General features: G+C 52.5%; 9 protein-coding genes across 9 annotated transcripts; 4 read left to right on the top strand and 5 right to left on the bottom strand.

Annotated features, from left to right (window-relative positions):
- Positions 1 to 13: 13 nt before the first annotated feature.
- On the bottom strand, positions 14 to 1,150 carry BO95DRAFT_385756 (glycoside hydrolase family 76 protein; the record flags this gene model as incomplete). Its single annotated transcript, XM_025583484.1, has 2 exons — positions 443 to 1,150; positions 14 to 391 (listed from the first exon to the last, which is right to left on the bottom strand). Coding segments are annotated over exons 1-2 (1,032 nt in total), but the record flags the coding sequence as incomplete, so codon positions are not given.
- A 1,478-nt stretch (positions 1,151 to 2,628) lies between these two features.
- On the top strand, positions 2,629 to 3,497 carry BO95DRAFT_462145 (Mpv17/PMP22 family protein; the record flags this gene model as incomplete). The annotated part of the gene is made up of 4 exons (XM_025588890.1): positions 2,629 to 2,639; positions 2,696 to 2,937; positions 3,017 to 3,322; positions 3,430 to 3,497. The coding sequence occupies 4 exons, from the start codon at positions 2,629 to 2,631 to the stop codon at positions 3,495 to 3,497; spliced, it is 627 nt and encodes a 208-aa protein (XP_025443960.1).
- A 366-nt stretch (positions 3,498 to 3,863) lies between these two features.
- On the bottom strand, positions 3,864 to 6,336 carry BO95DRAFT_385750 (putative chromatin structure remodeling complex protein RSC3). The gene is made up of 4 exons (XM_025583483.1): positions 5,288 to 6,336; positions 4,814 to 5,231; positions 4,494 to 4,758; positions 3,864 to 4,438 (listed from the first exon to the last, which is right to left on the bottom strand). The coding sequence occupies exons 1-4, from the start codon at positions 6,252 to 6,254 to the stop codon at positions 4,064 to 4,066; spliced, it is 2,025 nt and encodes a 674-aa protein (XP_025443959.1). The 5' UTR covers positions 6,255 to 6,336; the 3' UTR covers positions 3,864 to 4,063.
- Positions 6,337 to 6,542: 206 nt separating this feature from the next.
- On the top strand, positions 6,543 to 7,389 carry BO95DRAFT_441240 (uncharacterized protein). The gene is made up of 2 exons (XM_025586140.1): positions 6,543 to 6,925; positions 7,000 to 7,389. Exons 1-2 carry the CDS (start codon positions 6,655 to 6,657, stop codon positions 7,092 to 7,094), a joined length of 366 nt encoding a protein of 121 aa, XP_025443958.1. The 5' UTR covers positions 6,543 to 6,654; the 3' UTR covers positions 7,095 to 7,389.
- Positions 7,390 to 8,376: 987 nt separating this feature from the next.
- BO95DRAFT_441239 (TPT-domain-containing protein) lies at positions 8,377 to 10,096 on the top strand. Its single transcript, XM_025586139.1, has 8 exons — positions 8,377 to 8,588; positions 8,640 to 8,707; positions 8,771 to 8,776; positions 8,842 to 8,959; positions 9,014 to 9,113; positions 9,163 to 9,313; positions 9,366 to 9,622; positions 9,670 to 10,096. The coding sequence occupies exons 1-8, from the start codon at positions 8,506 to 8,508 to the stop codon at positions 9,892 to 9,894; spliced, it is 1,008 nt and encodes a 335-aa protein (XP_025443957.1). The 5' UTR covers positions 8,377 to 8,505; the 3' UTR covers positions 9,895 to 10,096.
- On the bottom strand, positions 10,043 to 11,319 carry BO95DRAFT_385744 (alpha/beta-hydrolase). The gene is made up of 2 exons (XM_025583482.1): positions 11,065 to 11,319; positions 10,043 to 10,990 (listed from the first exon to the last, which is right to left on the bottom strand). Exons 1-2 carry the CDS (start codon positions 11,261 to 11,263, stop codon positions 10,173 to 10,175), a joined length of 1,017 nt encoding a protein of 338 aa, XP_025443956.1. The 5' UTR covers positions 11,264 to 11,319; the 3' UTR covers positions 10,043 to 10,172.
- A 242-nt stretch (positions 11,320 to 11,561) lies between these two features.
- Positions 11,562 to 13,641, bottom strand: BO95DRAFT_441237 (ankyrin). Its single transcript, XM_025586138.1, has one exon. It carries the CDS (start codon positions 13,442 to 13,444, stop codon positions 11,618 to 11,620), a length of 1,827 nt encoding a protein of 608 aa, XP_025443955.1. The 5' UTR covers positions 13,445 to 13,641; the 3' UTR covers positions 11,562 to 11,617.
- A 339-nt stretch (positions 13,642 to 13,980) lies between these two features.
- Positions 13,981 to 17,696, bottom strand: BO95DRAFT_430403 (chitinase; the record flags this gene model as incomplete). Its single annotated transcript, XM_025584954.1, has 4 exons — positions 13,981 to 14,205; positions 14,286 to 14,822; positions 14,990 to 16,243; positions 16,350 to 17,696. The coding sequence occupies 4 exons, from the start codon at positions 17,694 to 17,696 to the stop codon at positions 13,981 to 13,983; spliced, it is 3,363 nt and encodes a 1,120-aa protein (XP_025443954.1).
- Positions 17,697 to 19,268: 1,572 nt separating this feature from the next.
- On the top strand, positions 19,269 to 21,976 carry BO95DRAFT_451911 (LysM peptidoglycan-binding domain-containing protein; the record flags this gene model as incomplete). The annotated part of the gene is made up of 5 exons (XM_025588117.1): positions 19,269 to 19,749; positions 19,808 to 20,169; positions 20,229 to 20,757; positions 21,527 to 21,745; positions 21,807 to 21,976. The coding sequence occupies 5 exons, from the start codon at positions 19,269 to 19,271 to the stop codon at positions 21,974 to 21,976; spliced, it is 1,761 nt and encodes a 586-aa protein (XP_025443953.1).
- Positions 21,977 to 22,511: the final 535 nt, after the last annotated feature.

Here is a 22,511-nt window from a genome sequence, read left to right as displayed (position 1 = left end):
CAGTGAAGCCAGCCAGATTCGCGAAAAAGATGCTGGTTGCACTGAGCTGTTCCTCCCTCCCATCAGTCCCGTCCCATTCATCCGAATACCAGCGACGGCCGCAGAGCGTCTGGTTGTTGCCACCCGTGCATTGCTTCGCCGCTCCGACAGCCGACGCCTGCAGACGCGAAGACACCTCGGACGAGATGTACGGAGCGACGAGACTGGCAAGCGTCAAATCCGAGACAAAAGTCCCCTTGTACGTGTCTGCGAGCGAGTTGCAATTCTCTGTGGGCTCACAAAAAATCTCCGACAGGATCAAACCGTCGTACTTCTCGGGGAAGAAGGTTTCCAACGAGACGTTGAGCAAGCCGTCGAGGCCAGACCTCCATTTGTTGTTTTGACCGTTGGTCTTCGTTCTCGTTAGTTGTTGTTGCTCTAAGCTGGCTTGCAATTGACTTACGTAGTTGTACATATAGGCTGCACCGCTGATGTACGGCCCGTAATTGGCCGTCCACTGGTTGTTTCCCTGGGTCGTGCAACCATTGTCCACATCCGTGCTGTCGGCGATACTCCAGGTTTTGTTGCTCAGGAGCGGCACGCTGGCACTCCAGTCCCAGATCTTCTCCGCCCAGTCTGCGTACGTCTGGTTGTGGGTGTACCGAGCCAGCCGCGCAGAGAGCTGGAAGAGACCACCGTTGCTGATGGCATTCTTCAGGGTGTATCCGGACTCAAAGGGCCAGATCAGCCAGCGCAGTCCGCCCCCGCAGTTGCTCGTGTCCCACCGTGCAACCTGGGTGTTGAAGACGCCTTCAGCCAGAGTCAACCATGACGTCTGATTGACGTCCTGAGGGTAGTCCAGCTCTGCGGCGGTCATCGCGGCAAGGCCCCAGGCCATCTGGTCGTCATTGCCTATCTGCGAGCTCCAGTTCGACGGCATGTAGTCGTTGTCGCCGATCTGCCAGTACATGCCCTGGCTGACGGCGGGGTTGTTGGAGGCGTCGCCGGTGAAGTACCAGTATTGGATCATGAGATTGAAGAGGACGCCGCCCTCACCCCAGAGGCTGGGGATGACACCTGGAATCTCTCCGGTCTTGTTACCGTTGTAGTGCTGCATGGTGTTGAACGCGGCGGTGGCGGCTGCATCTTTAATGGACTCTGCAGATGGGATGATTTCAGCAGGAGACAAGAGGAGTGGAGTTCATTGAAATCATACGTTCATTGTTGATGTCCAAATCGATGGCAGACGCGGTGCCCGCCACAAGGGCAGCGGCATAAGCCACTTTCAGGAGGTTCTGGAAGGTAGTTCTCGCCATGTTCACAGTCACCATGAGAGAAGCTGCGTTGTGACAGGAGGCTGACAGAAACCGAGTCATCCGGGTGAACCAGAGATCTTAACTTATAATCCACGAGCCAAGCGTCGGGAGACACCCGCCTTAGCGTGAGTCAATTGTGACCGAGCCATAGGCGGAAATCTCGTCTTCACTGCCTAATTCTCTAAAAGGGTGCACAACAGTTCGTCCGGGTGGAGATGAACAAGTCAGGAACCGACCACAAGAGTAAAATGCTAGGGCCCTGCATCTGGCGCTAAAGGCCAAATTGACGCTGCGATTGGATTACTGGGAAGAATCTAATTTCGGTTGTTGTGTTGGCGCCAAAATCGGACCCCTTTTAGGGTTCAAGGTTCCGAACTATTGACCCCCGCTGCGGGCCGTCAGGGGGTGAGCTTCGGAGACTTGGGCCCGGCAGTGCCGACTGCCGAATGCTGGAGTATACTGTAGACCTTGTGATTTGTGGTTGTTTGAGTCTTTTCTGCCTCACTGGGGGCATGTCGATTATCTCGACCCCAATGTTTCAGGTAGTAAGCGGTGGATTGGGCACCTCGTTCATGCTTACCAGTTCGGACCTTGATTTTGTCGGGCTAACCTATTGCCAAGATGGCCCAGAATGCATGTCTTATATCCATCGCCCTTCTTTCCAATTTTGTCGGTGTGACTATGATGGTGTCTTCTGTTAATCAAGCCTCGCAGCTTATGGTCAGGAGGTTGATCTGACAGCAGACATTAGTGAGGCTTAGTCAGGACGAGGAAACTACTCCACCCAGAAACTCGGATCAAGTATCTCGCTTGGACCTCTATCTCCTGCTCTATGCCTCTCGATTTGTGGCCCAGCTAGCGAAGCTATGCCTCTATCATCTTTGAAGCATAGAATAGCATGATCATCACTCATCGAAAGACGTCATACAGATACTTGACTTGAACAACGAAAGATACTCGATGAAAGATATACGAGTGAGATGCCAAGACTGCATAACATGTCCCATCGAGAGAAGGGCAGTGCGCATAAACACATGAAATATAGACAAGACTTCATCGTCCCCCTGCCCACTCAGATGGAGATAAGGTTATCTTTCGAACCAAGATCCAGCCACACGCGACGATCGCATTACCGGCGGGGAAGATGAACTCATCCCATTGCGTCACAGCGGGCCGATTTCCTCTTTGGGCTATCCGCCACAACCTGACTACCGACCAACATTTCACATTCTTAAGAAAAATAACCTCCTCAATTCTAATTCACCTCTTCATATCTCCTCCATCAAGTGACCTTACCTCTACCTAGTTGATACCCATTGACACAACAGCCACAATGTTCGCCTCGTAAGCCCGCCACTATACCCCAACCACCCACACTGAAACTAAGACACACAATCCAGGTACCAAAGAAGTCTCATCCAACGGCCCTACCTAACGCAGGGTCTCACCACAGCCGTACGCAACCTCTCCCTAATTCCATTACCCCTCTACCCCTATCTCTGCACCCAGCAACCCCCAAAGCTAAACCAACCGCAGGCCCTCTTCGCCCTAGGCGACGGCCTCGCGCAAACCGCCATCGAGAAACGTCCCCTCGCCGAGTATGATGTAATGCGCAGCAGCCGGATGGCGCTATACGGCGGCGGTGAGCATGCGTTACCCCTACCCCTACCCTTTCTCCCCTCCCCTCCCCAAAAATATCACGGAGGTACTAACAAGCGCAGCCGTCTTCGGCCCCGTGGCCACAAAATGGTACCAACTCCTGCAAGCCCGCGTAGCCTTCCGCTCGGCAGGCCCGACGCTGGTCGCCCGCGTCGGCGCGGACCAGCTCCTCTTCGCGCCGACGATGATCGGCGTGTTCCTGAGCAGCATGTCGCTCCTCGAGGGGAAAAGCCCGGCCGAGAAGCTGCAGCGAAGCTACTGGGACGCGCTTTGCGCGAACTGGACCGTGTGGCCCGCCGTGCAGGCGGTGAATCTGTTCCTGGTGCCCCTGCCGTTTCGGGTGTTGGTGGTCAATGTGGTTAATGTTGGTATGTTTTCTTTTTCTCTTTCTTGGCTGGGGAGGGGGCTATGATTGAGGGTTGGAAATGGGGATAGGGGGAAGGGAGTAAGGATGTTTGCTGACTTTTGGTGGTAGGGTGGAATTGTTTCATGAGTTTGATTAATAATGCCCCTCGTGGGGAGGAGCAGCCTATTGGGGCTTGATTGATCTGCAGAGGGCTGGGTTGAGTTGGTTTGGGGGGAGTTTGATGGACGAGCTCTTTATGTATGATTGATATGGTGGTTTGTGTTGCTGGGTTGTATAGATGGTATAGATTTGAGAGCTTGGTTCTGATACTGGTTTGGTACATTAGAGCGACAATGAATTGTACTTCGGATTTCCAGCAATGGGGTATGTTGACTTTGCGTATTGCCATCCGGACAAGGGCATTGTCACTATTCCGAGAAATTCTTCCATGACGTACCCCGTGTAGATCGGATTCGGTCATCGTGGGGTCGGCGGCAGCTTTCCTGTTGGAGCTTAGCCGATCGGTGTCGGAATGTTCCTATTTAGGCTGAACCGCCTACCGCCCGATTAGGAATTTTGTTTTCGATCCCGATCCCATCGAGATCTATAACGACCGAAAATTGATTGGTAGACATGTTCATTCGTTAACTGTCATATGTAGAGTTGGTCATTACCGTTAGAGCCTCACGCCATGTACTGAAACTGTAAATCACTTCACTGTTGCTCTCGCTCGAATCCTTTCTCTGCGAGGGTTCCCATATTTCTACCCAAAAGCCAGCCGAACCTCCTGTTCCCAATCGAAGTTCTCTAAAAAGGCCATGAACTCCATGTCGTCGCCTATGGTGGCTCCATCAGACACTACTGCTTCTGAAGGGGAGATGCTGGAGGGCACGCCCGACAGCACGCGGTCCAGCGCCTGCGAGATGACCTTCTGGCCCCGGTTGCTGATCTCGTAGTCGCCCTCATTTTGCGGGACAAAGGTGTTGAACTGGGCAATGAACACGGACAGTTTTTGAATGATATCCGATCGGGGAAAAGGCGCTGATGGCGCTGTTAAGGACGCGAGGGAGTCTGTCTGGGAGCGTCGAAGTAGTTCGATCGACAAGACCCCAGCGGCAGGTAGGCCGATATAGCACAACTGGAGGAAGAGTGCGTTAGACGCGGAGGGCGATGTGTCCGGGTGGACAACTTACATCCCATTTCACGTGCGCAGGTACGAGTCCTAAACGAGACTGTATGGATATCATCTTCAGCAGTAGCGTGATTATTTCCGACGACGTGCGGATCAGCAAGTCAAGCCCTTTGCCAATACGCTTGAACAAGGTTTGGCATAGTAGAAATCGCTGATAGAGGAACTCTAGATGCAATGATGCGAGGTTCGAATCTTCTTTGTCGTCTGTCCATTGCAGATGTTTGGGTAAAGCTGCATAATAATCGTCTGACCTACGGCAGACTTCTCTGTTCGCGCCATATCAATAGGTAGCCTCTTAGTGCTGCTTAAGAAGAAACCCACAGGACTCTTTCTTCCAACCCATCAAGCTCGTGGCTCAAAGATACCTCCAAGACACTCTCGCGGAAAAGACTGACGATCAATGCGCCTCTACCCCTTGCCCCTTTGTCTATTCGTCCATCGATATTCCAGCCTGCTGCATCTAGGCGCCGAAGCGCTGCCTCTCTGATCGCCGGCTCTGCCACTAACTCATCATAACTGATATCCAGAGGAAACTGGATATTGCAATAGCGCCAGCATATTCGGGGGGGTCGGCCAAAACAAGTGGCAATGTCCTTGTCCAGAGCATAAGCTGCGACCATAGCTCTCCTTCGGATCTCTTCCAGGAAGAACGGGACATCGTCTGCTGCTGCAGGCTGGTGAAGGCCTAAGGCAAAGACTGTGGTAGTAAGGTCTCCGAGCATCTGCCATGTCCGGTGATCTAGAATGGTATCAATATTCGTGAGCCGGCCAGATATTTTTCGTATTAGGACTCACCACAAGATCCGTGTAAGGAAGAGATGAGGATCGTGTGTTGGACCATTGTCCAGGACTGCGGGTCGCTAATAATACCCAGATAATTGCAGAATTGCAGGCAGGCCTCAGATGCTTGAAGACTCATCTGACATAGACCTCCTTTGGTGGTTCCGGGGAAGCCCTTGAATATCTCGTCGAGTTCTTGTTTGAGGACTTGGAAGGTCGTTGAGCCTGCCACCGCAAATACAAGGCCGACCATGTCCCACCGGAGCGCATATTGAGAGAGGTATTCATTCAAGGACATGGAGGACCTGGTCTCAATTGGAATAGCCGAGTTCTTGAATATGACTCGGGAAAGGTCCAGGAGCCGTGCGTACTTATTCTCTGATCCTGCGGTCGCATTGCGATAGGAGGTCCTTAGTTGTGCAATTAGTCCTCGTGTCAATGGTGGGCCGAAGACCCATCCTGGAATGGTTTTGTTGCGATTCTCTATCAGTTTCTCGTACAAGTCGAGATGCTCGAGCAACGAGAGTACTTGGGCTCCTTGGTTCACCCGCTGGGGGTCAAGTGGTGTGTCTGTCTGGGAGAGCGAAGCACGAATCCCCAGCTCCAGCTCAACCTCATTGGTGAACACGCTGCCCGAGTAACTGGTCGGGCCCAGAAAACCGCTGCCTGACAAATGACGTTTCGAAACATTGGGAAACTGTGCGGCTCCCAGCAGGCTGACGGACGCGGAGCTCCCGAGGTTGGTGACGGAAATTGTCTTCGCACACAGGAGCGGCTGGGGATTGGTGCTTTTCTGTGTTGCCTTGAGAATCTGGCCAGACTGGCGCGGCTTGGTCAGTGGGGCGGGATGGTAAACACACAGGTCCGATTTACCACGGCGCTCGCAGCGTTTGCAGGTCGGAGTCGAATGATCGCATCGGAGCTTGGATTTCCGGCAAGGCTCGCATGACGACAGTTGACCGTTGCGACGAGGCGCAGACATGGTTTAATTAAACGTTAAACAAAAGTGTGACTCCGCGTGAGTCGAGATGAGTCAAACCTGGAGTCGAGGTCCGACAGTGGGTGCGACAGTGGGTGGAGAGAGGGAGAGGGAGAGGGTCTGGAAGGGAAGATAAGCTCGCGGAGAGAAAATGACAGGAACGCTCAGGGCTGCTCCGAAGGCCCGTGCGTTTACTCCGAGGGCCGACACCGGCCAGGCAGTAACAAACTATACGGAGTGGACTATACAATTCCCTCACAATCATGATAGTTATATAAGTGTCAGGAATCAGCAATGTGGAAAGTAAATCAGCAGCTCCAGACAAGCCATTTCTTCCAATTGCACCTCAATCTTCAAAGTGATTCCATCAACCGCATCTACCACATCCACTCTCCTCGCAGCAATGCCTTCCAACCCTTTCAACAGCATGTACCGGGCTATCCGGTCGAAGTCTCCCAAGAATGGCAATGGCTCCGAAGACTCCAAATTTTTTATGAACAATGCGGACTCGAAACAAACCAAAGACAGCACGTCTTCAAAAGAACATGCGCAAGACGATTCTGCTTCGGTGCTCAGCGATGCCACTACCCTAGCTCCGAGAAAAGACGAACAGCCTCCGAGAAAAGGCGGCAGTCGAGATCAGGAAGAGATTGATTTCGATTCCGTGCGATACAGTAAGTACTACTGGAAGATTGGATGATCATCTCTGTACGAAGACCTCGCAGTTTGTCAACATGCTAATCTCAAGACAGTGATGCGAGGAATGGCGACCCGTCATTGATACCGCGTGTTGCCCGATGCGCACCTTTGTCTGCACGTTATAGCGCTTTTCACGAGAGATGACCGATCAAAATGTATGGTAATGGCTGGGAAATAGAGAGGACTTTTGGGTTTGTTTTCTGGGGACAGAAGAGGGCAGTGTGTTGGAGTCTTTTGTTTGGGATACTATCAGAATGCATAGTATGTCACCAAATCGGCGGCAGAACGCACAGAATAGATAGTAGCAAGGGTTATTTCTCTGGCAGCTCGAAACAACATACGTAAGTGTTTGAGGAACTCAAACGGGCGACAGCATTCTTTGAAGTGCTCTGGGTATGGTACTTCTGGTCCAGTCTTCGATTAAGAATAGACTATTATCCTCAGGAACATTCTGTTTCCAAAATCTTTGGTTGGCGTTGGTGAAACGTGGACGCCTAGAGATTTCCAAGTCGGCTGCCCATGACGACTACCTCCGGTTCTCGAACGTGTTGCGACCCGGATTCCGGGCCGTCGCAAGGGGAGAGAGCTTGTTAGACGTTTTGTGTCACTCAAACTATAATACCCCTGTCCTACTATCACATTCCATGCGCAGTTGCTTGGCCAGACTGACGCTGCTTGGTAGGCTGCGTGGTTTGTTGTCAAAGGAACGGTGGGCGGACTATCCCACCACTTCTTTCGAGTGCTGCAAAGATGCCAAGCTACAGGCTTCCTGCCAAGGATGACTCGTAGATAAAAGTAAAGCTTGACTGTCTCTGACTTCGCGGATGGATGAAGGGTGGTATGTGGGGTTTCTGATGAACCTCGGCAGAGCCGTAACAAGCAGAATTTTCATAGCTGCCGGTTGGACAACTGTCCCACCCGGCGTGGTGGTTCAGCTCGACATTTGTTTCAGAGAAACGGGAGTTTCAACGCGGTGTAACAGGTAGAAGTAGAAGGGTCTTTCTGAGAAATGACGCAAGGCCAGACCTTGCTTCTACGCTGTCTATCGATAAGCCTCATTTTCGCGGAGGTTAGCGCAGACCCTGGAGGGGGGGGTTGGAGGATGAAACGCACAGAGGGTGGAATGGCTGGAGTCGTGGACCCTCCTCATCTTGAGCAATTCATTGGATATGCAGTACCATTGCACGAGCCAACCGGAGAAAGGCTCAACGCCATCGGTCAGGTTTCTGATGCGATGGAGGCGATTACGTGGAGGGGCGCGGCTGGAACCGCAGGGCCGCGTGTCGTTTTGAGCTGCCAGCCTGCCACACAGCCTGCCACAGCCTGCCAGGGACCGACCGGCTGGCCGATCGGTCGGCGGCTCCACTTTTCACACTCTTTCTCCTTCGTCACTTTTTTGTTTTTATCTTTCTGCAACCCCCTCTCTGCTCTTCGTCTCTTTCTTTTCTCCTTATCCAGCAGCACGGTCTTCTGCTGAATCGGCCTTCAATTCTCCGCTTCCTCTTCGACGCCTCCGGTTCTCGGTTCCTCGACTGTCCTCCCACCGTCTCCCGTCATGTCGTCGAAATCGCCATTGCCCACCGTCAACACCCCCGCGGAGCCCGCGAAAGCGGCTTTGCATCCGGCCTTCTACATCGCGTACGGTTGACTTGCTCTCTACGACTCGAACTCAGACTAATACGCCACTAGAACGTGGATTGCGCTCAGCTCGGGGGTCATTATCTTCAACAAGTGGATTTTGCACACTGCTGGTTTCAGTGAGTATTGCGACGTGTGCTTTGATTTGTGGGGATCCTGCTAATCGCGATCGTTTTCACCAGGTTTCCGTACGTCGATCCGTGTCTAGACACCGTTGCCGAATGCCTCCAGAACTGACAATATGTTGCTATAGCCTTGTTTCTGACTACATGGCACTTGGTCTTCGCTACTATTATGACCCGCCTGATGGCGCGGTTCACGACCCTGCTCGACTCCCGCCACAATGTGCCCATGACCTCGCGCGTTTACATGTTCGTCTCTCTTGCCCTGACTTATACACCGTTGCTAATTGGGAATGTCTTCAGGCGCGCTATCGTGCCCATCGGCGCTTTCTTCTCGCTGAGTCTTATCTGCGGCAACCTGGCCTACCTGTACCTCAGTGTTTCTTTCATCCAGATGCTCAAGGTAATCGCATTGAACCCACTCGCCTGAGCAGGGATGCTAATTGTACCAGGCCACTAACTCCGTTGCGACTCTCCTCGCGACATGGGCTATGGGCATTGCGCCAGTGCGTCTGAGCTTGCTCGGAAACATCTCCTTCATCGTCATCGGTGTTATCATCGCCTCGATCGGCGAGATCAAGTTCACCATGATCGGCTTCATCTGTATGTGCTTTTATGCCCTCATGACATGAATTGCGTGCTCATATTTTTGCAGGCCAATTCTTCGCCACCATCTTCGAATCCGTTCGTCTGGTCATGGTCCAGCGCCTCCTCAGCTCCGCCGAATTCAAGATGGACCCCTTGGTTTCGCTCTATTACTTCGCGCCCGCTTGCGCGATCATGAACGGTGTTATCACTGCGGTCGTGGAACTGCCGACCATGCACATGTCCGACATCTATAACCTTGGAGTTGGCACTCTTTTCTTGAACGCTGCTGTTGCTTTCGGACTCAATGTTGCTGTCGTCTTCCTGGTATGTCGACATGAGCGTAGGGTGGAGAACCTGGCTAATGTGTCTAGATCGGCAAAACCTCTGCTCTCGTCCTCACCCTGTCCGGCGTCCTCAAGGATATCCTGCTCGTGGTGGCCTCGATGGTTATTTTCCGCGATCCCGTCACGCCCCTTCAGTTCTTCGGCTATGCGATCGCTCTGGGTGGACTCATCTATTACAAGCTCGGAAAGGATGGAGTTACTTCGCTGTTGGCCCAGATTCGCTACAATGTGGTCGGTGGAGCTCGCCCGTAGGTCAACCGAGTGTGGCGTTGACGACGGTGCTGACAGTGCTGGAATATGCCACTGCGCCGTCCGGGGGGGTTGCGAATAGCGAGGAAGAGAAGAGGATCATACCCACGAAGACCGATCACCAAGGTAGAAATAATCGTGTATAGACGTGCGGGCCGGGTGATGTATATAATGGTGTAATGATACGATAGAACGATGCCTACCCAACAACCAACTGTGTCACCAATCTACTTCATCTATCATCTAATTGAATCCCAATCTATCCACAATTCAAATCCAACTCACAACTTCCCCAGCAACGCAGCATCCACAAACTTCAACGCCTCAGCATACGCCTCCATCGCCCCCTCGGCCAACTTCGGCGGGAACCCCGACTTCAAATCCACCAACCCATGCCCAGCATCCTGCACAAGCAACAACTCTGTCCTGATCCCCAACCGCCCCAACTGCTCATGCTGAAACTTACTTTCCTGGTCAGGCACAACCTCATCCGCCGTGCCATGCACAAACACGGCAGGGGGATACCCCTCCCCCACAAAGTTCTGCAGGAACCCCGGCTTCAACTCCTCCGGCACCGCCTCCGCCCTCCCCGCATACTCTACCTTATTGAGTGTTGCCCCCAACCCGGGCCGTCCAAACACCCCGTCCAAAAACGTCCCGTCGATCTCCCACCGCACCGTCAGCGCAAACCGATTCGAGTTTCTGTCTGCGTCGTCGCTGACCACCGTCCGATCCGCCAGCAGTCGCGGGACGTCGGCCAGGTCGACCATCTTGGCGATGGAGGTCGGCGGCCGTGGCCGCGTCCAGTGATCGAGGAGCAGGTTCCCGCCGGTGCCGTAGGCCGTCATCAGCACACAGGGTTTCGGGGTGGCGTAGACGCACGCGGCGCGGGCGGAGTAGGCGCCCGCCGAGAAGCCGGTGACTGCTATGCGGGAGGTGTCCAGGGACAGGTCGGGGGATCCGAGGGAGGATTGGAAGGCGGGGCTGGCCAGGAAGCGGAACAGGGCCTGGGCGTCGGCGATTTGGTCCAGGGCCGTGCTCGGGTGGCACAGGCGGTAGTCGGCGGAGATGAAGATGTAGGTGGATTTTTGGCAGTGGTCTGTGGGATTTAGAATCAGTTGGGTGATTCAGGGGCTGGGGATTGGGGGATTGGGGGATTGGGGGATCTCGCACCGTAGAGCCAGGTGGGAAAGTGGCCGCCGCGCCGCGAGCCGGCGGTCATGCCGCCCCCGTGGTAGTAGATTATCGCGGGCAGGTGGCCGCTCGTCGTGTTGCGCGGCAGGTAGTAGTCTAGTTTGATCTCATGGCCGTCTACCGTGGAGTAGACCAGAGTTTTGCCGCCTTCGGGGAGTTGGGTCTTCGGGGGAGGCATTGTGGGTGCGATTGGTGGTTTGGTGGTGTGGTGTTGTGTTGTAGTTTGTACAGAATAGGGAGATCGGGGGCGTTGGCGGTAGGCAGCAGCAGCAGTAATTAAACTTGTAGGCGTGCATGAGGTAATGGTCTAGAAGCCCGCATGTGGGGGGATTTGGAGATTCTGCCCCGCCGGGGATGAATTAATTGCCGGCTTCTCCATCTACTCAGTACTTGTACCATTCTGTTCTCTTGACCGGTTCCTCTTCTCCACTCTTCTATATCTGGTTCTGGTTTTCGAAGCAAGGATCATTCCTGGCCATAACAATGATATTCTTCACATATCCTTGTTAATCTCTTTAGGCTTGAGGCGATGCTATCTCCAGCGAGGACTAAAGTCTTTCAGCGCCCATCGTTCCCTGGTCTCTTTCAATATCTCACGCGGTGTTTCTCCTGCAAGGTTGGCTTGATCCATGGAGGCCCCAGCGTCCTGGAGAATCTCGATCATCTTCTCAAGCGCCTCCAACCGATCTTCAAGCGGAATTTCCACGTAGCCACCATCGTCCATTCTTCGCACACTGGGGAAGGTACTTGCTCCGACGGCCACATGTAGCGGCGTGTTTCCCTTCTTATTGACTGCGTTGACGTCGGCACCCCGGTTGAGCAGTTTATCCACCTCTCGGATTTGGCGAAGTCGCCTCACAAAATGATGCAGCGAGGTATCTCCATTCACGTCAGCGTGATTAATGTCCACCAGTGTCAAGACCTTCTCCAAGGTCTCATCGTCGATAGGCCTGATGTCTGTACCCATTATAGCCAACGGGTATAGCATTGTCCGGCCTGCCTCGTCGCACATCGTCGGATCTGCCCCATGAATAACTAGAATGTCAAGCAGCTGGAAGAAGATCTCAGACTTGACGCCGTCATCTGCACGACGCGATACGGCGTAATGCAAAACGGTCGAGCCCGGGTCATCCAGGTCCGCACCCTGGGCGTTCAGGATGTCCCGGTCGGGTCGGTACTCCAGCAGCAATTTCACTGCCGCGAGACAGTCGGCATCCCCCACATGACTGTCAACCGCATAGTGCAGCACTGTCTTGTTATCATGATCCTTCACATTCACCATCGCTGGTCCAATATCAAGAATCAGCTTCACAGTGCGCAACATCCGCGAGGTCACTTCTGAAGGAGTCAAGGTAGCAATTTCGTCCTCATCGCCCATTAATGCCCAATACAGTGGTGGTCTCCCGTTGCCATCCATTCTCGACACCATCTCGGCCAGTTCGATCCGACCCCGGTGGTCTAACAGCGCCTGCATCGCGTCTAAATTCCAGTATTTGCTGGCAATATGCAGCGGTGTGACCCCGCTGCACCGCAAGGCAGAACCAAAGGCACAGGGATCGTACCACGTCTGCACGACATGCGCATCGGCGCCTGCCGCGATCAAGCGGGACACCATTGCATAGCTGGCGCGGGGCACCACACTGCCCAGCACGGTATCCCCCAATATCTCCTGCGGGTCGCCAGGCTGGGCTTGCCGTCCGAGTGCATAGGAAGGCACGTATTGATCCGCCTCGCGGACCGAAGCACCACTGGCCAAACAGAATTCAATAAACTCGCCATAACGGACCTGGTGCTCTCGCAACTTCTCCCGGATCACTATGAAACTTGTATCCTTCATCTTCCTCTCCAAGGCCTCAACATTACCCACAAAAGCTTGTGCGGCACAAACCAGCGGTGTCGCCCCATTGGTGTCCCGATCCCGCCACGCGCCCAGGGGTGGTTGATGGTCGAGCAGGAACCGTGTCATCTTCCGATCGGCGTTGCCACAAGCGAGGTTGAGCAGTCGAAAGTCAAGTCCCTGCAGATATTCTTCCAGCGGCTGCCGGTGCGCGGGGTCGGATCGATAAATGTCTATCAGGGCGCGTAAAGCCTCGAGACTCCCATGATACGCCGCGGAGTAGAACGGCGGCCACGGGTCGTATCCGAAAGAGCTTACTCTCACCCGGCTGAAAATATCCTCGCCGCGGTCTTTTGCTTCTTCGTTGTAGCGGAGCAGACCGAGCACGTCGTTGCGCTGGATGATCTCATCTAGAGGGTCTTCGACTCCGACCTCGTTTGGACGACCTTCAGATATATCGAGGATGATCGCGGAATTGGGCTCTTCGCTAGAGTTGTCCTCATCGAATGTCTTGTATGTCATTATGGCCCGATAATGAGGATGTCATCCAAGAACACAGAGTAAGGGGTGGTAGAAGGATAACACCTAGGATGGTGTTGTGGGTCGAGGTTACCTTCACAGAGAGAATTAAAAAAGGCTTGAAGAGGCAGAGATGGCTCAATTTATAGTAGTCTACCAAAAGTTTTAATGCCTGTCAGGGAGGAAAGAGGGGTGTGGGGTGGGGGGTGGGGGGGAAGAGGGAGAGGGGGGTCGAAGCAGAGAATTGCTAAAGTACTGGGTACAGCACGATACATTTCTTACAGGTTTTGATGCGTATCGGGTCACATGACATGCTCCAACTTCGTTGGTGGATACCAACACATATACCTAGTATAGTTATAGCAATTGTAAAGTAGACAAACATTCCATTCCATGCAATATGATACCTGGTACGACAAGAGCCACCCCTCCCTTCACCCTACAATTGCATATTCCGGTGGAGGTAGAGGTCTTTCACTGCTGAGATACCAGGTCTTCAAAATCCTGCGTAAATGTAGCAGATCACGCACCCCTTTCCATCAGGGTTTCGTGGTCGTCGGAGCAGTGCCCGAGATATCCGGAGCTGGTCGCCCACTCCCTTGAAAATTTGTGTTGAATGCGTTGGCTACTGGGTCGAAGTCACTCAATCCATTCATGTTTGTCCTTGGGCCATTAGTATTTCCCACAGGGATATCCCTGATGCGCGGCCATAAGAGTCCCAGGTTGTCATTGGACATAATGCCCCTTTGAATCAGCCAGAGACCCTGAGGATTCAGTTAGAAACATGCTGTCACTGGTAGCCGAACTGCCACATGGAGCAGCGATTCAAGATCAGGTCACTCACAAATTGGTTGAGGATTTCACTATACCCGGCGGGACGCCCCTGGTCTCTGAGGCCTGAAACGGCATTTTCTAGATCTCTACCTATATACCAGCGGAGTTGCTGTCCATTTCGGTCGCGACGACATTCGAGTGTCTGTGTCCGAGAATTGTAATCTCGCATCGGACCGCTGTTTAGCTCCCCGAGACGGTAGTTAGATGAGAAAACAAACTCGGCTCGGGGATCTCCGTTCCTAGCCGGGAATTCATGTATAGTTTGGCTTTGGTAGACTCCCATGGCGGTCACGCCGGGGAAAAATCCCGGCTTACGGTTGCCCCCCCTCCAGAACGTGCCTCTGTCGCGAACGATGTGCAGATGAAATATAATCCATCGGTCTGGTTCGAACGTGTGACTCGCATCGGCGTACTGGGCGCGCAACGAATCGCTTGGCGTCTCACCAGCCGTGGGGCCAATCCAGAATGCAAGCTCCAGAATGACTTGTTGCATGCCTTTCCAGGGGTTAGCATCGATCCAACGCGCATAATGAAAGGACAAATCCCCCTGTTGTTTTTGCACGGCAGATGTTAGCCAGTCACTACGGGGAAAGAAAAGAGAGGGGGGAGGGGGGGGAGAAAGCAAGCTTTGCTGTCACCTACCGCCAAAATGCCTCTCACTATCCCAATCACCGTAGGCAAGTCGCCATTGGCGGACCGGCTATCCATACTCACCCCATCTATTGCGCGCCTCGTTAGAGTGGACGTGGACGAGGACACTCCAGTGGGCATTTCGCACAGAGCGTCCGATGCCGCACTCAAACTTTCCAGTCCATTGGCAGACTCTGCAATGTCACACAGCGTTTGTGCCAGCAGGGTCCTGACCTCATAATCGGCGGAACCGGTGAAGGCATTCCCTGCAGCTACTGTATTGACTGCACTCGTCAAGAGCGTCACATTTGCGGCTTGCTCTGCGTATCCATAGCGCGCGGTAAGTTCTTTCCAGACATCGGCGAACCGCTGGGAAGGAGAGGATGACGTGAGCCAGGTCTGGAGCAGTAAAAGAAGATTGGAGAGCACCAGGGCCTGGTTCTTGGTGATACTTTTTGCGTTGCTGGAGCTTGTATCTCTGGTTATAATGAAACCCAGGCCTGCGTCATACTCAGGATCCCAGTCAGGCGGGCAAACCGGGTGAGCAAGAAATCTGTCAAGGTATGCATAGAATTCAGTGAGCGTGTGATCTTCGAGTGGGTTGTCGTATCGCGGAACGAGAGTGTGAGTAGTACCGGCGCAGCAGTATGCCTCATTGCCATACAAGCAATTCGCGGTTTGTGCCGTGTCCTGAGCTCCAAAAACCACATTGATAGACTCTTCGGCAATGCGAATAGACCCCGAAGGACAGGCGTCGGTGCAATACTCGGTATTTGTAAACTCCACCACATGCCCGGTCCAGGCGCAATTGGTAAACGCGTCCGGGACCGCGCCTGAGCAGCAGTAGTTGTAGTGCTTTTTGGAACCGCAGGACTTGCGACCTCCCCAGCCTTGACGGGAGCTTACAACAAATTGGTTGTAGCCCGAAGGACAGGTTTCGTCGCTCTCACAAGACTCGGTCCACGCACATTGGGACCAGGGCTTGGTGGATGAGGTCACCGTGCAGCATGCGGATTGATAGCCGGAATGGCAGCCTGCAGTGATCGTGCCCACTTCAGCCTCGCCGCTCTCACACCCTCCCTTGCATTTCCCGCTATTATGGAAGCCTCGCCACTGACATGTTGGCATTTCTTCCGTGCTCGGACAACATAGCGTCTGGGTCTGACCCGTCCAGGATCGACACTCGGTGGAATCCAGCATAAGCTGGCCGGACTTATCTGCACGAGGGACCTCCTTGAAACCACTAGGACATACCTCACCGCAATTGATGAAGCGACAGTATTGGTCTTGACTGTTGGAACTGCCAAGAAGGGGCGAGACCTCCTCCGAGACTAAGGGCTGCGTCAAGCCGGTAGTGGTGTTTATGTTGACCGGATTCCCCAAAGCGGCAGCCAGCCCTTAGGGAAAAGCTATGCTGGCTATCGTCTTCATCCACCGATCACACGAGAACCCCTCCTAGACATTCGGATTTGGCGAACTCGGCTTTCAATTTCCACGTGTCTTCGTCGTCATACGAGGCCCACTGATCAGTGTTCCATGTGATAGTCTTGACCGCAGCATCCTTGTACAATGTCGGGGTGAGATCATTCTCCTGGATGATATCCATTATCTCACTGCCAAACAAAATCCCGGCCGAGTTACTGCACGTGCCGGCGTCCCCCGCGGACGCATACGCACACCCTGGCTCGGAACATGAAGGGTCGACGAGAGTGAAGGTGCGACCATAGAAGGCCATACCCATGTTAACCTTAGATGGTGAGATATTGTTCCGCCAAAGTAGATCCAGCGCAGTCTTGATCTCTGTAAGATTGGTTTGCGCGTCGAGGTATGGACCGGTCCACTGGTCTCCAATATCCCAGGTACCGTGCAAGTCATAGCTCATAAAGTTGAACCAGTCGACCGAGGGCTCAATGGACGTTATATCAAAGTGCTGTAGATACCAGTAGCTCGTCGGGAGCGTGATGGAAAGGCCGTATTTATAAGTTTGCAGTGCCTTTTTCAGATTGGCCAGAAACTTGGGATAATTGTTGTAGTCCCCGGGACGGCCGTTGCGGTCGGCAGCGACAGGATATTCCCAGTCAATATCCACTCCACTGAATCCAAAACTACTCATAAAGTTGATCAAGGAGCTAAAGAAGGCATTCTGCTGACCAGAGTCAGCAGCCACGAGATCGGAAAATGTAGTAGCTGTCGGGGAGTTGCTGTCGGAGAAATCCCAGCCACCAATGGATAACCAAAGTTCTTGTTCTGGATCCCGCATCTGCAGAGCCTGGAGCTGCGAGTAGAGAGACTCATCGCCAGCTTCCGCAGGGATTACTTCAAACGTATCCGGGTCGATACTGCCAAAGGCGAAGTAGATGTGTGAAAAGACGCCCTGAGGAAAGGCAAATGGTGCCATGCCGTCACAAGCTCGTGTAGCTGCGGCCGAGTTGTAATAACCAATAACCCGGGTAATAGAGTGTGAACTGGCGTCACATGAAGGCGCAGTGACAGTCTTGCTACCGCAGAACTCCTCAGTAGTTCCGCAGAAGCCGAAGGGGCTACAGCAGACATTGAGTGGACAGGTTGTGGCATTGACGTACTCACTAGGCCAGCTCCCTGGGTTACACTCTGCCTTGGCATCGCAGTTGTTGATGCAGTTGTCGACACCGCAATAATCAGGGCCCATACCACAGACATTGTACTTGCCACAGCACCCAATCTCGCAAGGTACATCAGCACTGCAGTACGTATCTCCCAGCACACGGGGTATAACTCCAAAGAGGAAAAGCAAGGGTATCCCTCGCCACATGATGCAAGATTTGTGAGATTGGTAGGAGGCTTCTGGGGAACCACAATCCAGCCAAACTCTGAAGAGATGTTGATTTTGACAATGTGAAAGAGAGATCACAAAAGAAGGTGAAATGAATGCATTGATCAAGGAAAGTGTGATGAATTAGGGTATACGAGTAATTGAATCAGATGATAGAAATAAGAGCAATGGATGAAGGAGTGAGTCAATAGATGAATGAAAAGTAAATGAATAAGGAAAAGAACGAAACCAATGAGTACATAGACTGTGAAGTCAAAAACGAGTGGCAGACGTCTCAGCTTGAACTCAGACAATAGTCATGGCTCAGCAAGATTGATTATCATCTTGAGACTCAAGGGGGGAATATGAGATATTATATACAGTCACTGAGCTATACAGTAGTTCTTGTTTGATCTCAGACTCTGGAATCATTCAGGAGGCAGGCAATCGCCGCATCGACTTGTGCGATGTACTGTACTGGGACCACAGACTAATATTACAAGTTATTGTATCGATGATACCATTTCAACCGGAGAACGGTGGAAGGAAAAATCCCCACTACAGTGGTAGACTAGTGTCCTGGTATAAGATTAATCCCTCATAGAGTGTATGTACTGTATGAACATATCTACCCATGCCATTTAAAGGCCAGACCTCTACGATGGCAGGCACGGCCGGTATACTGTCACCTTTCGATCCTAAAGGTATTGTTTGCTCGTCCCATCGAGTGCTTTCATCCGGATAAGCGTTCCGCAATTCTTATTCGAGCATTTCGAGAGAGAGCCATGCTACCTTGAATAATGCGAATTACAACCTGCTTTGATTCTATCTACCTTTACCCACCCTGGTAGGCCTAGAAAATTTTTCACCTCGCTTGGGATGCAACCCCATCGAGCTATTTAGTAGACCCCTGGACATAGTTCGGAATGTGGTCCCGACATGCCACTATTTGATTTTAGCGCTGGCACCTCAAGATGGGCAGGCTGATAGGGCAAAATCCCTTCCAGACCCTTCACGGCAATCTTAAATGTCTCAGACTACGGTGGAGCCTCCATTGGTCTCTGTTTTTCATGTGGAAGAGTCAGTGGTATTGCGGGGCCGAGTTACGATCTAAACGCCACTAACGCGATCTATAGGGGCTTAGTCCCTGCGCTAGAAGGCTTGGTCGTATTGACCATCCGAATATCCGAGATCGTATCTTAGAGCATCATCCTCTGGCCTTGGCCGTGACAGCACTCTTGCAACTCCTATTACTCATGTCCCTGAACTTGAGTATCTCTCTCCCCTGTCGGAAAATTGCGACAGTAAAGGTGGGAAAGAGGACCTCTTCGGAGATGAAGCCCGATCAAGCTAGATTGCTAGGATCAACGAGCGACTTGTGATTTACCTTGACATAAACCAAGCCCCTGGCTGACAGGAGAGCGCCGACTGTTCTTTAGAGTGTTTACCGCTTATGTCTTACCTCAATCTCCCATAAAAGCTCGTGGGTACACATTGTTTTGACAACGGAAGGTTCAGTTTATTCGCGTGGTCCTACCTCAACTGCTATTTTCTTTTTGCTACAATCTCAAAATGAGGGGTCGTTGGGCAATTTCTCTGCTGGCAGCTTCATGCTTTGATACCGGCCAGGCAACTCATTACAACTCTCATGCATATCTTCATGCCGCAGTGCATCACTCGGTGCGCCGCATTGCTGATTCGGATCCGACGACTGGGGAAGTTTCCATGTTTCAGAATGGATCTCTCGCATCCCTAGGTCTGACGACTACTTGTGAGGAAGCCCTGTATCAAAGTGTCGCATGTGATCCAGCCATATCATCTCTCACTTCTGACGACTATCTGGGTAGCTTTGACAACGCTACTCTGACGGCCTTGGTTTGTGCTTCGAGCTGTGAGAAATCGATCAAGCAACTCCAATCCTCTGTGTTGACAGGCTGTGGAGATGAAGCAGGCCTAATTCCTGGTCTGCCATTTGTCGGACTGGTGGATATGCTCTGGGCCAACTGGAATCAGTCCTGCTTCATGGACCCGACCACGGGAGAGAACTGTAATGGTAGGAAGAATGTCTTCGTGTTGATGATCAGGCCTCGAGTGCTGATAGTCCTCTGCAGACCAAATTGCATCTTTCGATAACGTCACGTCACTAAGTGATATCTCAAACTCGGACCTGTGTTCCTATTGCTATGTGAAGAAGCTGGCACTAATGCAGGCAAACGGCTATTCAGGCGTCTACAATGATGACTGGCAATCAACGTATGAATATGTGGCCAAGACCTGTAACCTTCAGGTGGCCGACTTCGATCCCACCCCAAGTGTGTTCAACGTGAGCCTGCCATCAGAACAGCCTAATTGTGTGTCTGGTAGCTTCTATACCTCTCAAGAGGGCGACTCATGTGACTCGATTGCTTTGTCTCACAACGTCTCTGCTGCTACAATGTACTATACCAACTCCAACCTCCTGAACTGCACTGATGTTCGGCCGGGACTCAATTATGTCTGCCGCTGGAATGCGGTAGCACGTACACTGTCCAGCCAAACGACACTTGTACAAGCATCGCCATTGAAAACTTTGTCGGTACGCAGAATATCGTGGCTTGGAACTCACAATTGAATTCGAATTGCAGCAACCTTCATTCCGGCGATCCATTCTGGGGCTCGATGCTATGTGTGTCACCCCCAGGAGGTACTTATACCGGTCAGCCCTTGAGCAACGGCTCAACTTCAACGGAAGCAGAGGCTGTGAATCCTCCCTTTGGAGTGACAGTGGCCCCAGGAACCACTACTGATTGTGCGGGCTGGTACACGCACGACCTCAATTCAAATCTTACATGTACAGAGATCTGTCTTTCAAATCAAATCTCTATTCATATGTTTATTGCTGCCAACCCTTCGCTCAACCAAAGCACCTGTGACACCAATCTAACTGTCGGCGATGCATATTGTATTGACCCTTTGACCGGGTTCACCACTACCAATGCCACGGGCACCGCGACGAACTCCTCAACGTCCACCCTTCCGTCGACAGCCCCAGCACCAACCCAGACTGGGATTGTCTCAAGCTGTGATGCATTCTATGTTGCTCAATGTCTGTGACTTCTATTGTTCTCTCGTATGCTAATACTGACTATTGCCCAGCGGGTGATACCTGTGCATCTGTCGCAGCCGAGTTTGGCATCACCAAGGATCAATTCTTTGCTTGGAACCCTGCTGTCTCGTCGGACTGTGAAGATGGTTTCTGGGTTGAAGAGGCCTACTGTGTTGGAATCCTGCAAACTACTACTGCCGCTATCTCTACAACAAGCACCACCAGCGCTGCTCAATCTTCCGTCACATCTATTACCCCTCCCGCACCAACACAGTCAGGTATCCCTGCTGACTGCGACAAGTATCACGTCGTTCAATGTGAGTTGCCCCCAGAGTGAGTTGTGGCGATGTGCGGAGCATGGCTGATGAAGATGGATCATTTGCTTCTCGACCAGCGGGTGAAACGTGCGCCACGGTAGCAGCCGCATACGGCATGACCCAAGCTGAGTTCTTCGCCTGGAACCCGGCTGTTTCGTCTGATTGCGAAAGCGGGTTCTGGACCGAGGAGGCGTACTGTGTGGGTGTGTCTGGCAGTGCAGCTACTAGGACAGCGGTGAGTACCTCAGCTACATCGGTTGTAGCCCCGGCCCCCACCCAGGCTGGAATCCCTTCCAACTGTGATCAGTACTATGTTGTCCAGTGTAAGTCACCTTATTTCTGTCCTGTCCCTGTCTCCGAATACGCGAGAGCTGAGTTTCCATTTTCTCTTGATGGGTCCATAGCGGGCGATACCTGCGCGACTGTAGCAGCCGCATACGGCATCACCGAAGTTGAATTCTTCGCCTGGAACCCTGCTGTCCCATCTGACTGTGAGAGCGGGTTCTGGACTGAAGAGGCGTACTGCGTAGGTGTGTCCGGCAGTACGGTCTCGACCACGGCAAGCACTTCGGCCACATCCATAGCAGCTCCGGCCCCTACCCAGACTGGAATACCCGGCAACTGCAATGCATACCATGTTGCACAAGGTGAGGAGATTCCCGAGCCTTCCCATCTCGTTTTTCCATGTTCTGAATGAAGGGGAGCAAGAGCTGACCTGTGTTCTCTTCGTGCTTGTACCAGCTGGCGACACTTGTGCGAGTGTGGCGGCAGCCTATGGCATTACTGAGGCGCAATTCTTCGCCTGGAACCCCGCCGTCGCGTCTGATTGCGAGAGTGGCTTCTGGACGGAAGAGGCGTACTGCGTCTCTGTAGCCTGAGTGGGCTCTGTTATCGTCGAGTGGTAAGGGGGCTGTTGTCTCATGCTCGGTGGAAATATCGTTTTTCTGCGATGTTGGTCACACCGGAAAATAAAGAAACAAACAAACTCAGAATTTCCTAGATATAGCATACTCAGTTCTCAAATTACAGGCATGCTCATTTGGGCAAAAGTTGCTCAAAAATACCTCATGTGGAGCAAGCCAGGCTAGGCTAGGTCAGTCACTTCACGACCTTGAAAAAGCATTGTTTCTAGTATTCGTGGCAAGCTTGCCGCAATTTTCCCGGACAACCTTTTGGCCAGAGACTTGTGTGAACTGTCCACTGGCTTGGATTGAGTGGCGGACAGAGACTATAGATACCATATATCACTGCGGGATTTTGCCCTGCGGGGGAAGAATTTATTGTTGCTTTCTTGTCCCAAGCCTCCGAACGCGTTACTATTTCCGGACCCGTCATTGACGGCTCACTTCGTTTCTTGTAGATTTCTAAGATACATTGACTTACCGAGTCCAGCCTTTGAAAACCTTAACAGAA

Source organism: Aspergillus brunneoviolaceus, assembly GCF_003184695.1.
Source record: "Aspergillus brunneoviolaceus CBS 621.78 unplaced genomic scaffold BO95scaffold_21, whole genome shotgun sequence".
In the NCBI taxonomy this organism is placed as follows: Eukaryota; Fungi; Ascomycota; class Eurotiomycetes; order Eurotiales; family Aspergillaceae; genus Aspergillus; species Aspergillus brunneoviolaceus.
The sequence above is the reverse complement of the archived record's forward strand: the minus strand, read 5'-3'. Positions and strand labels throughout refer to the sequence as shown.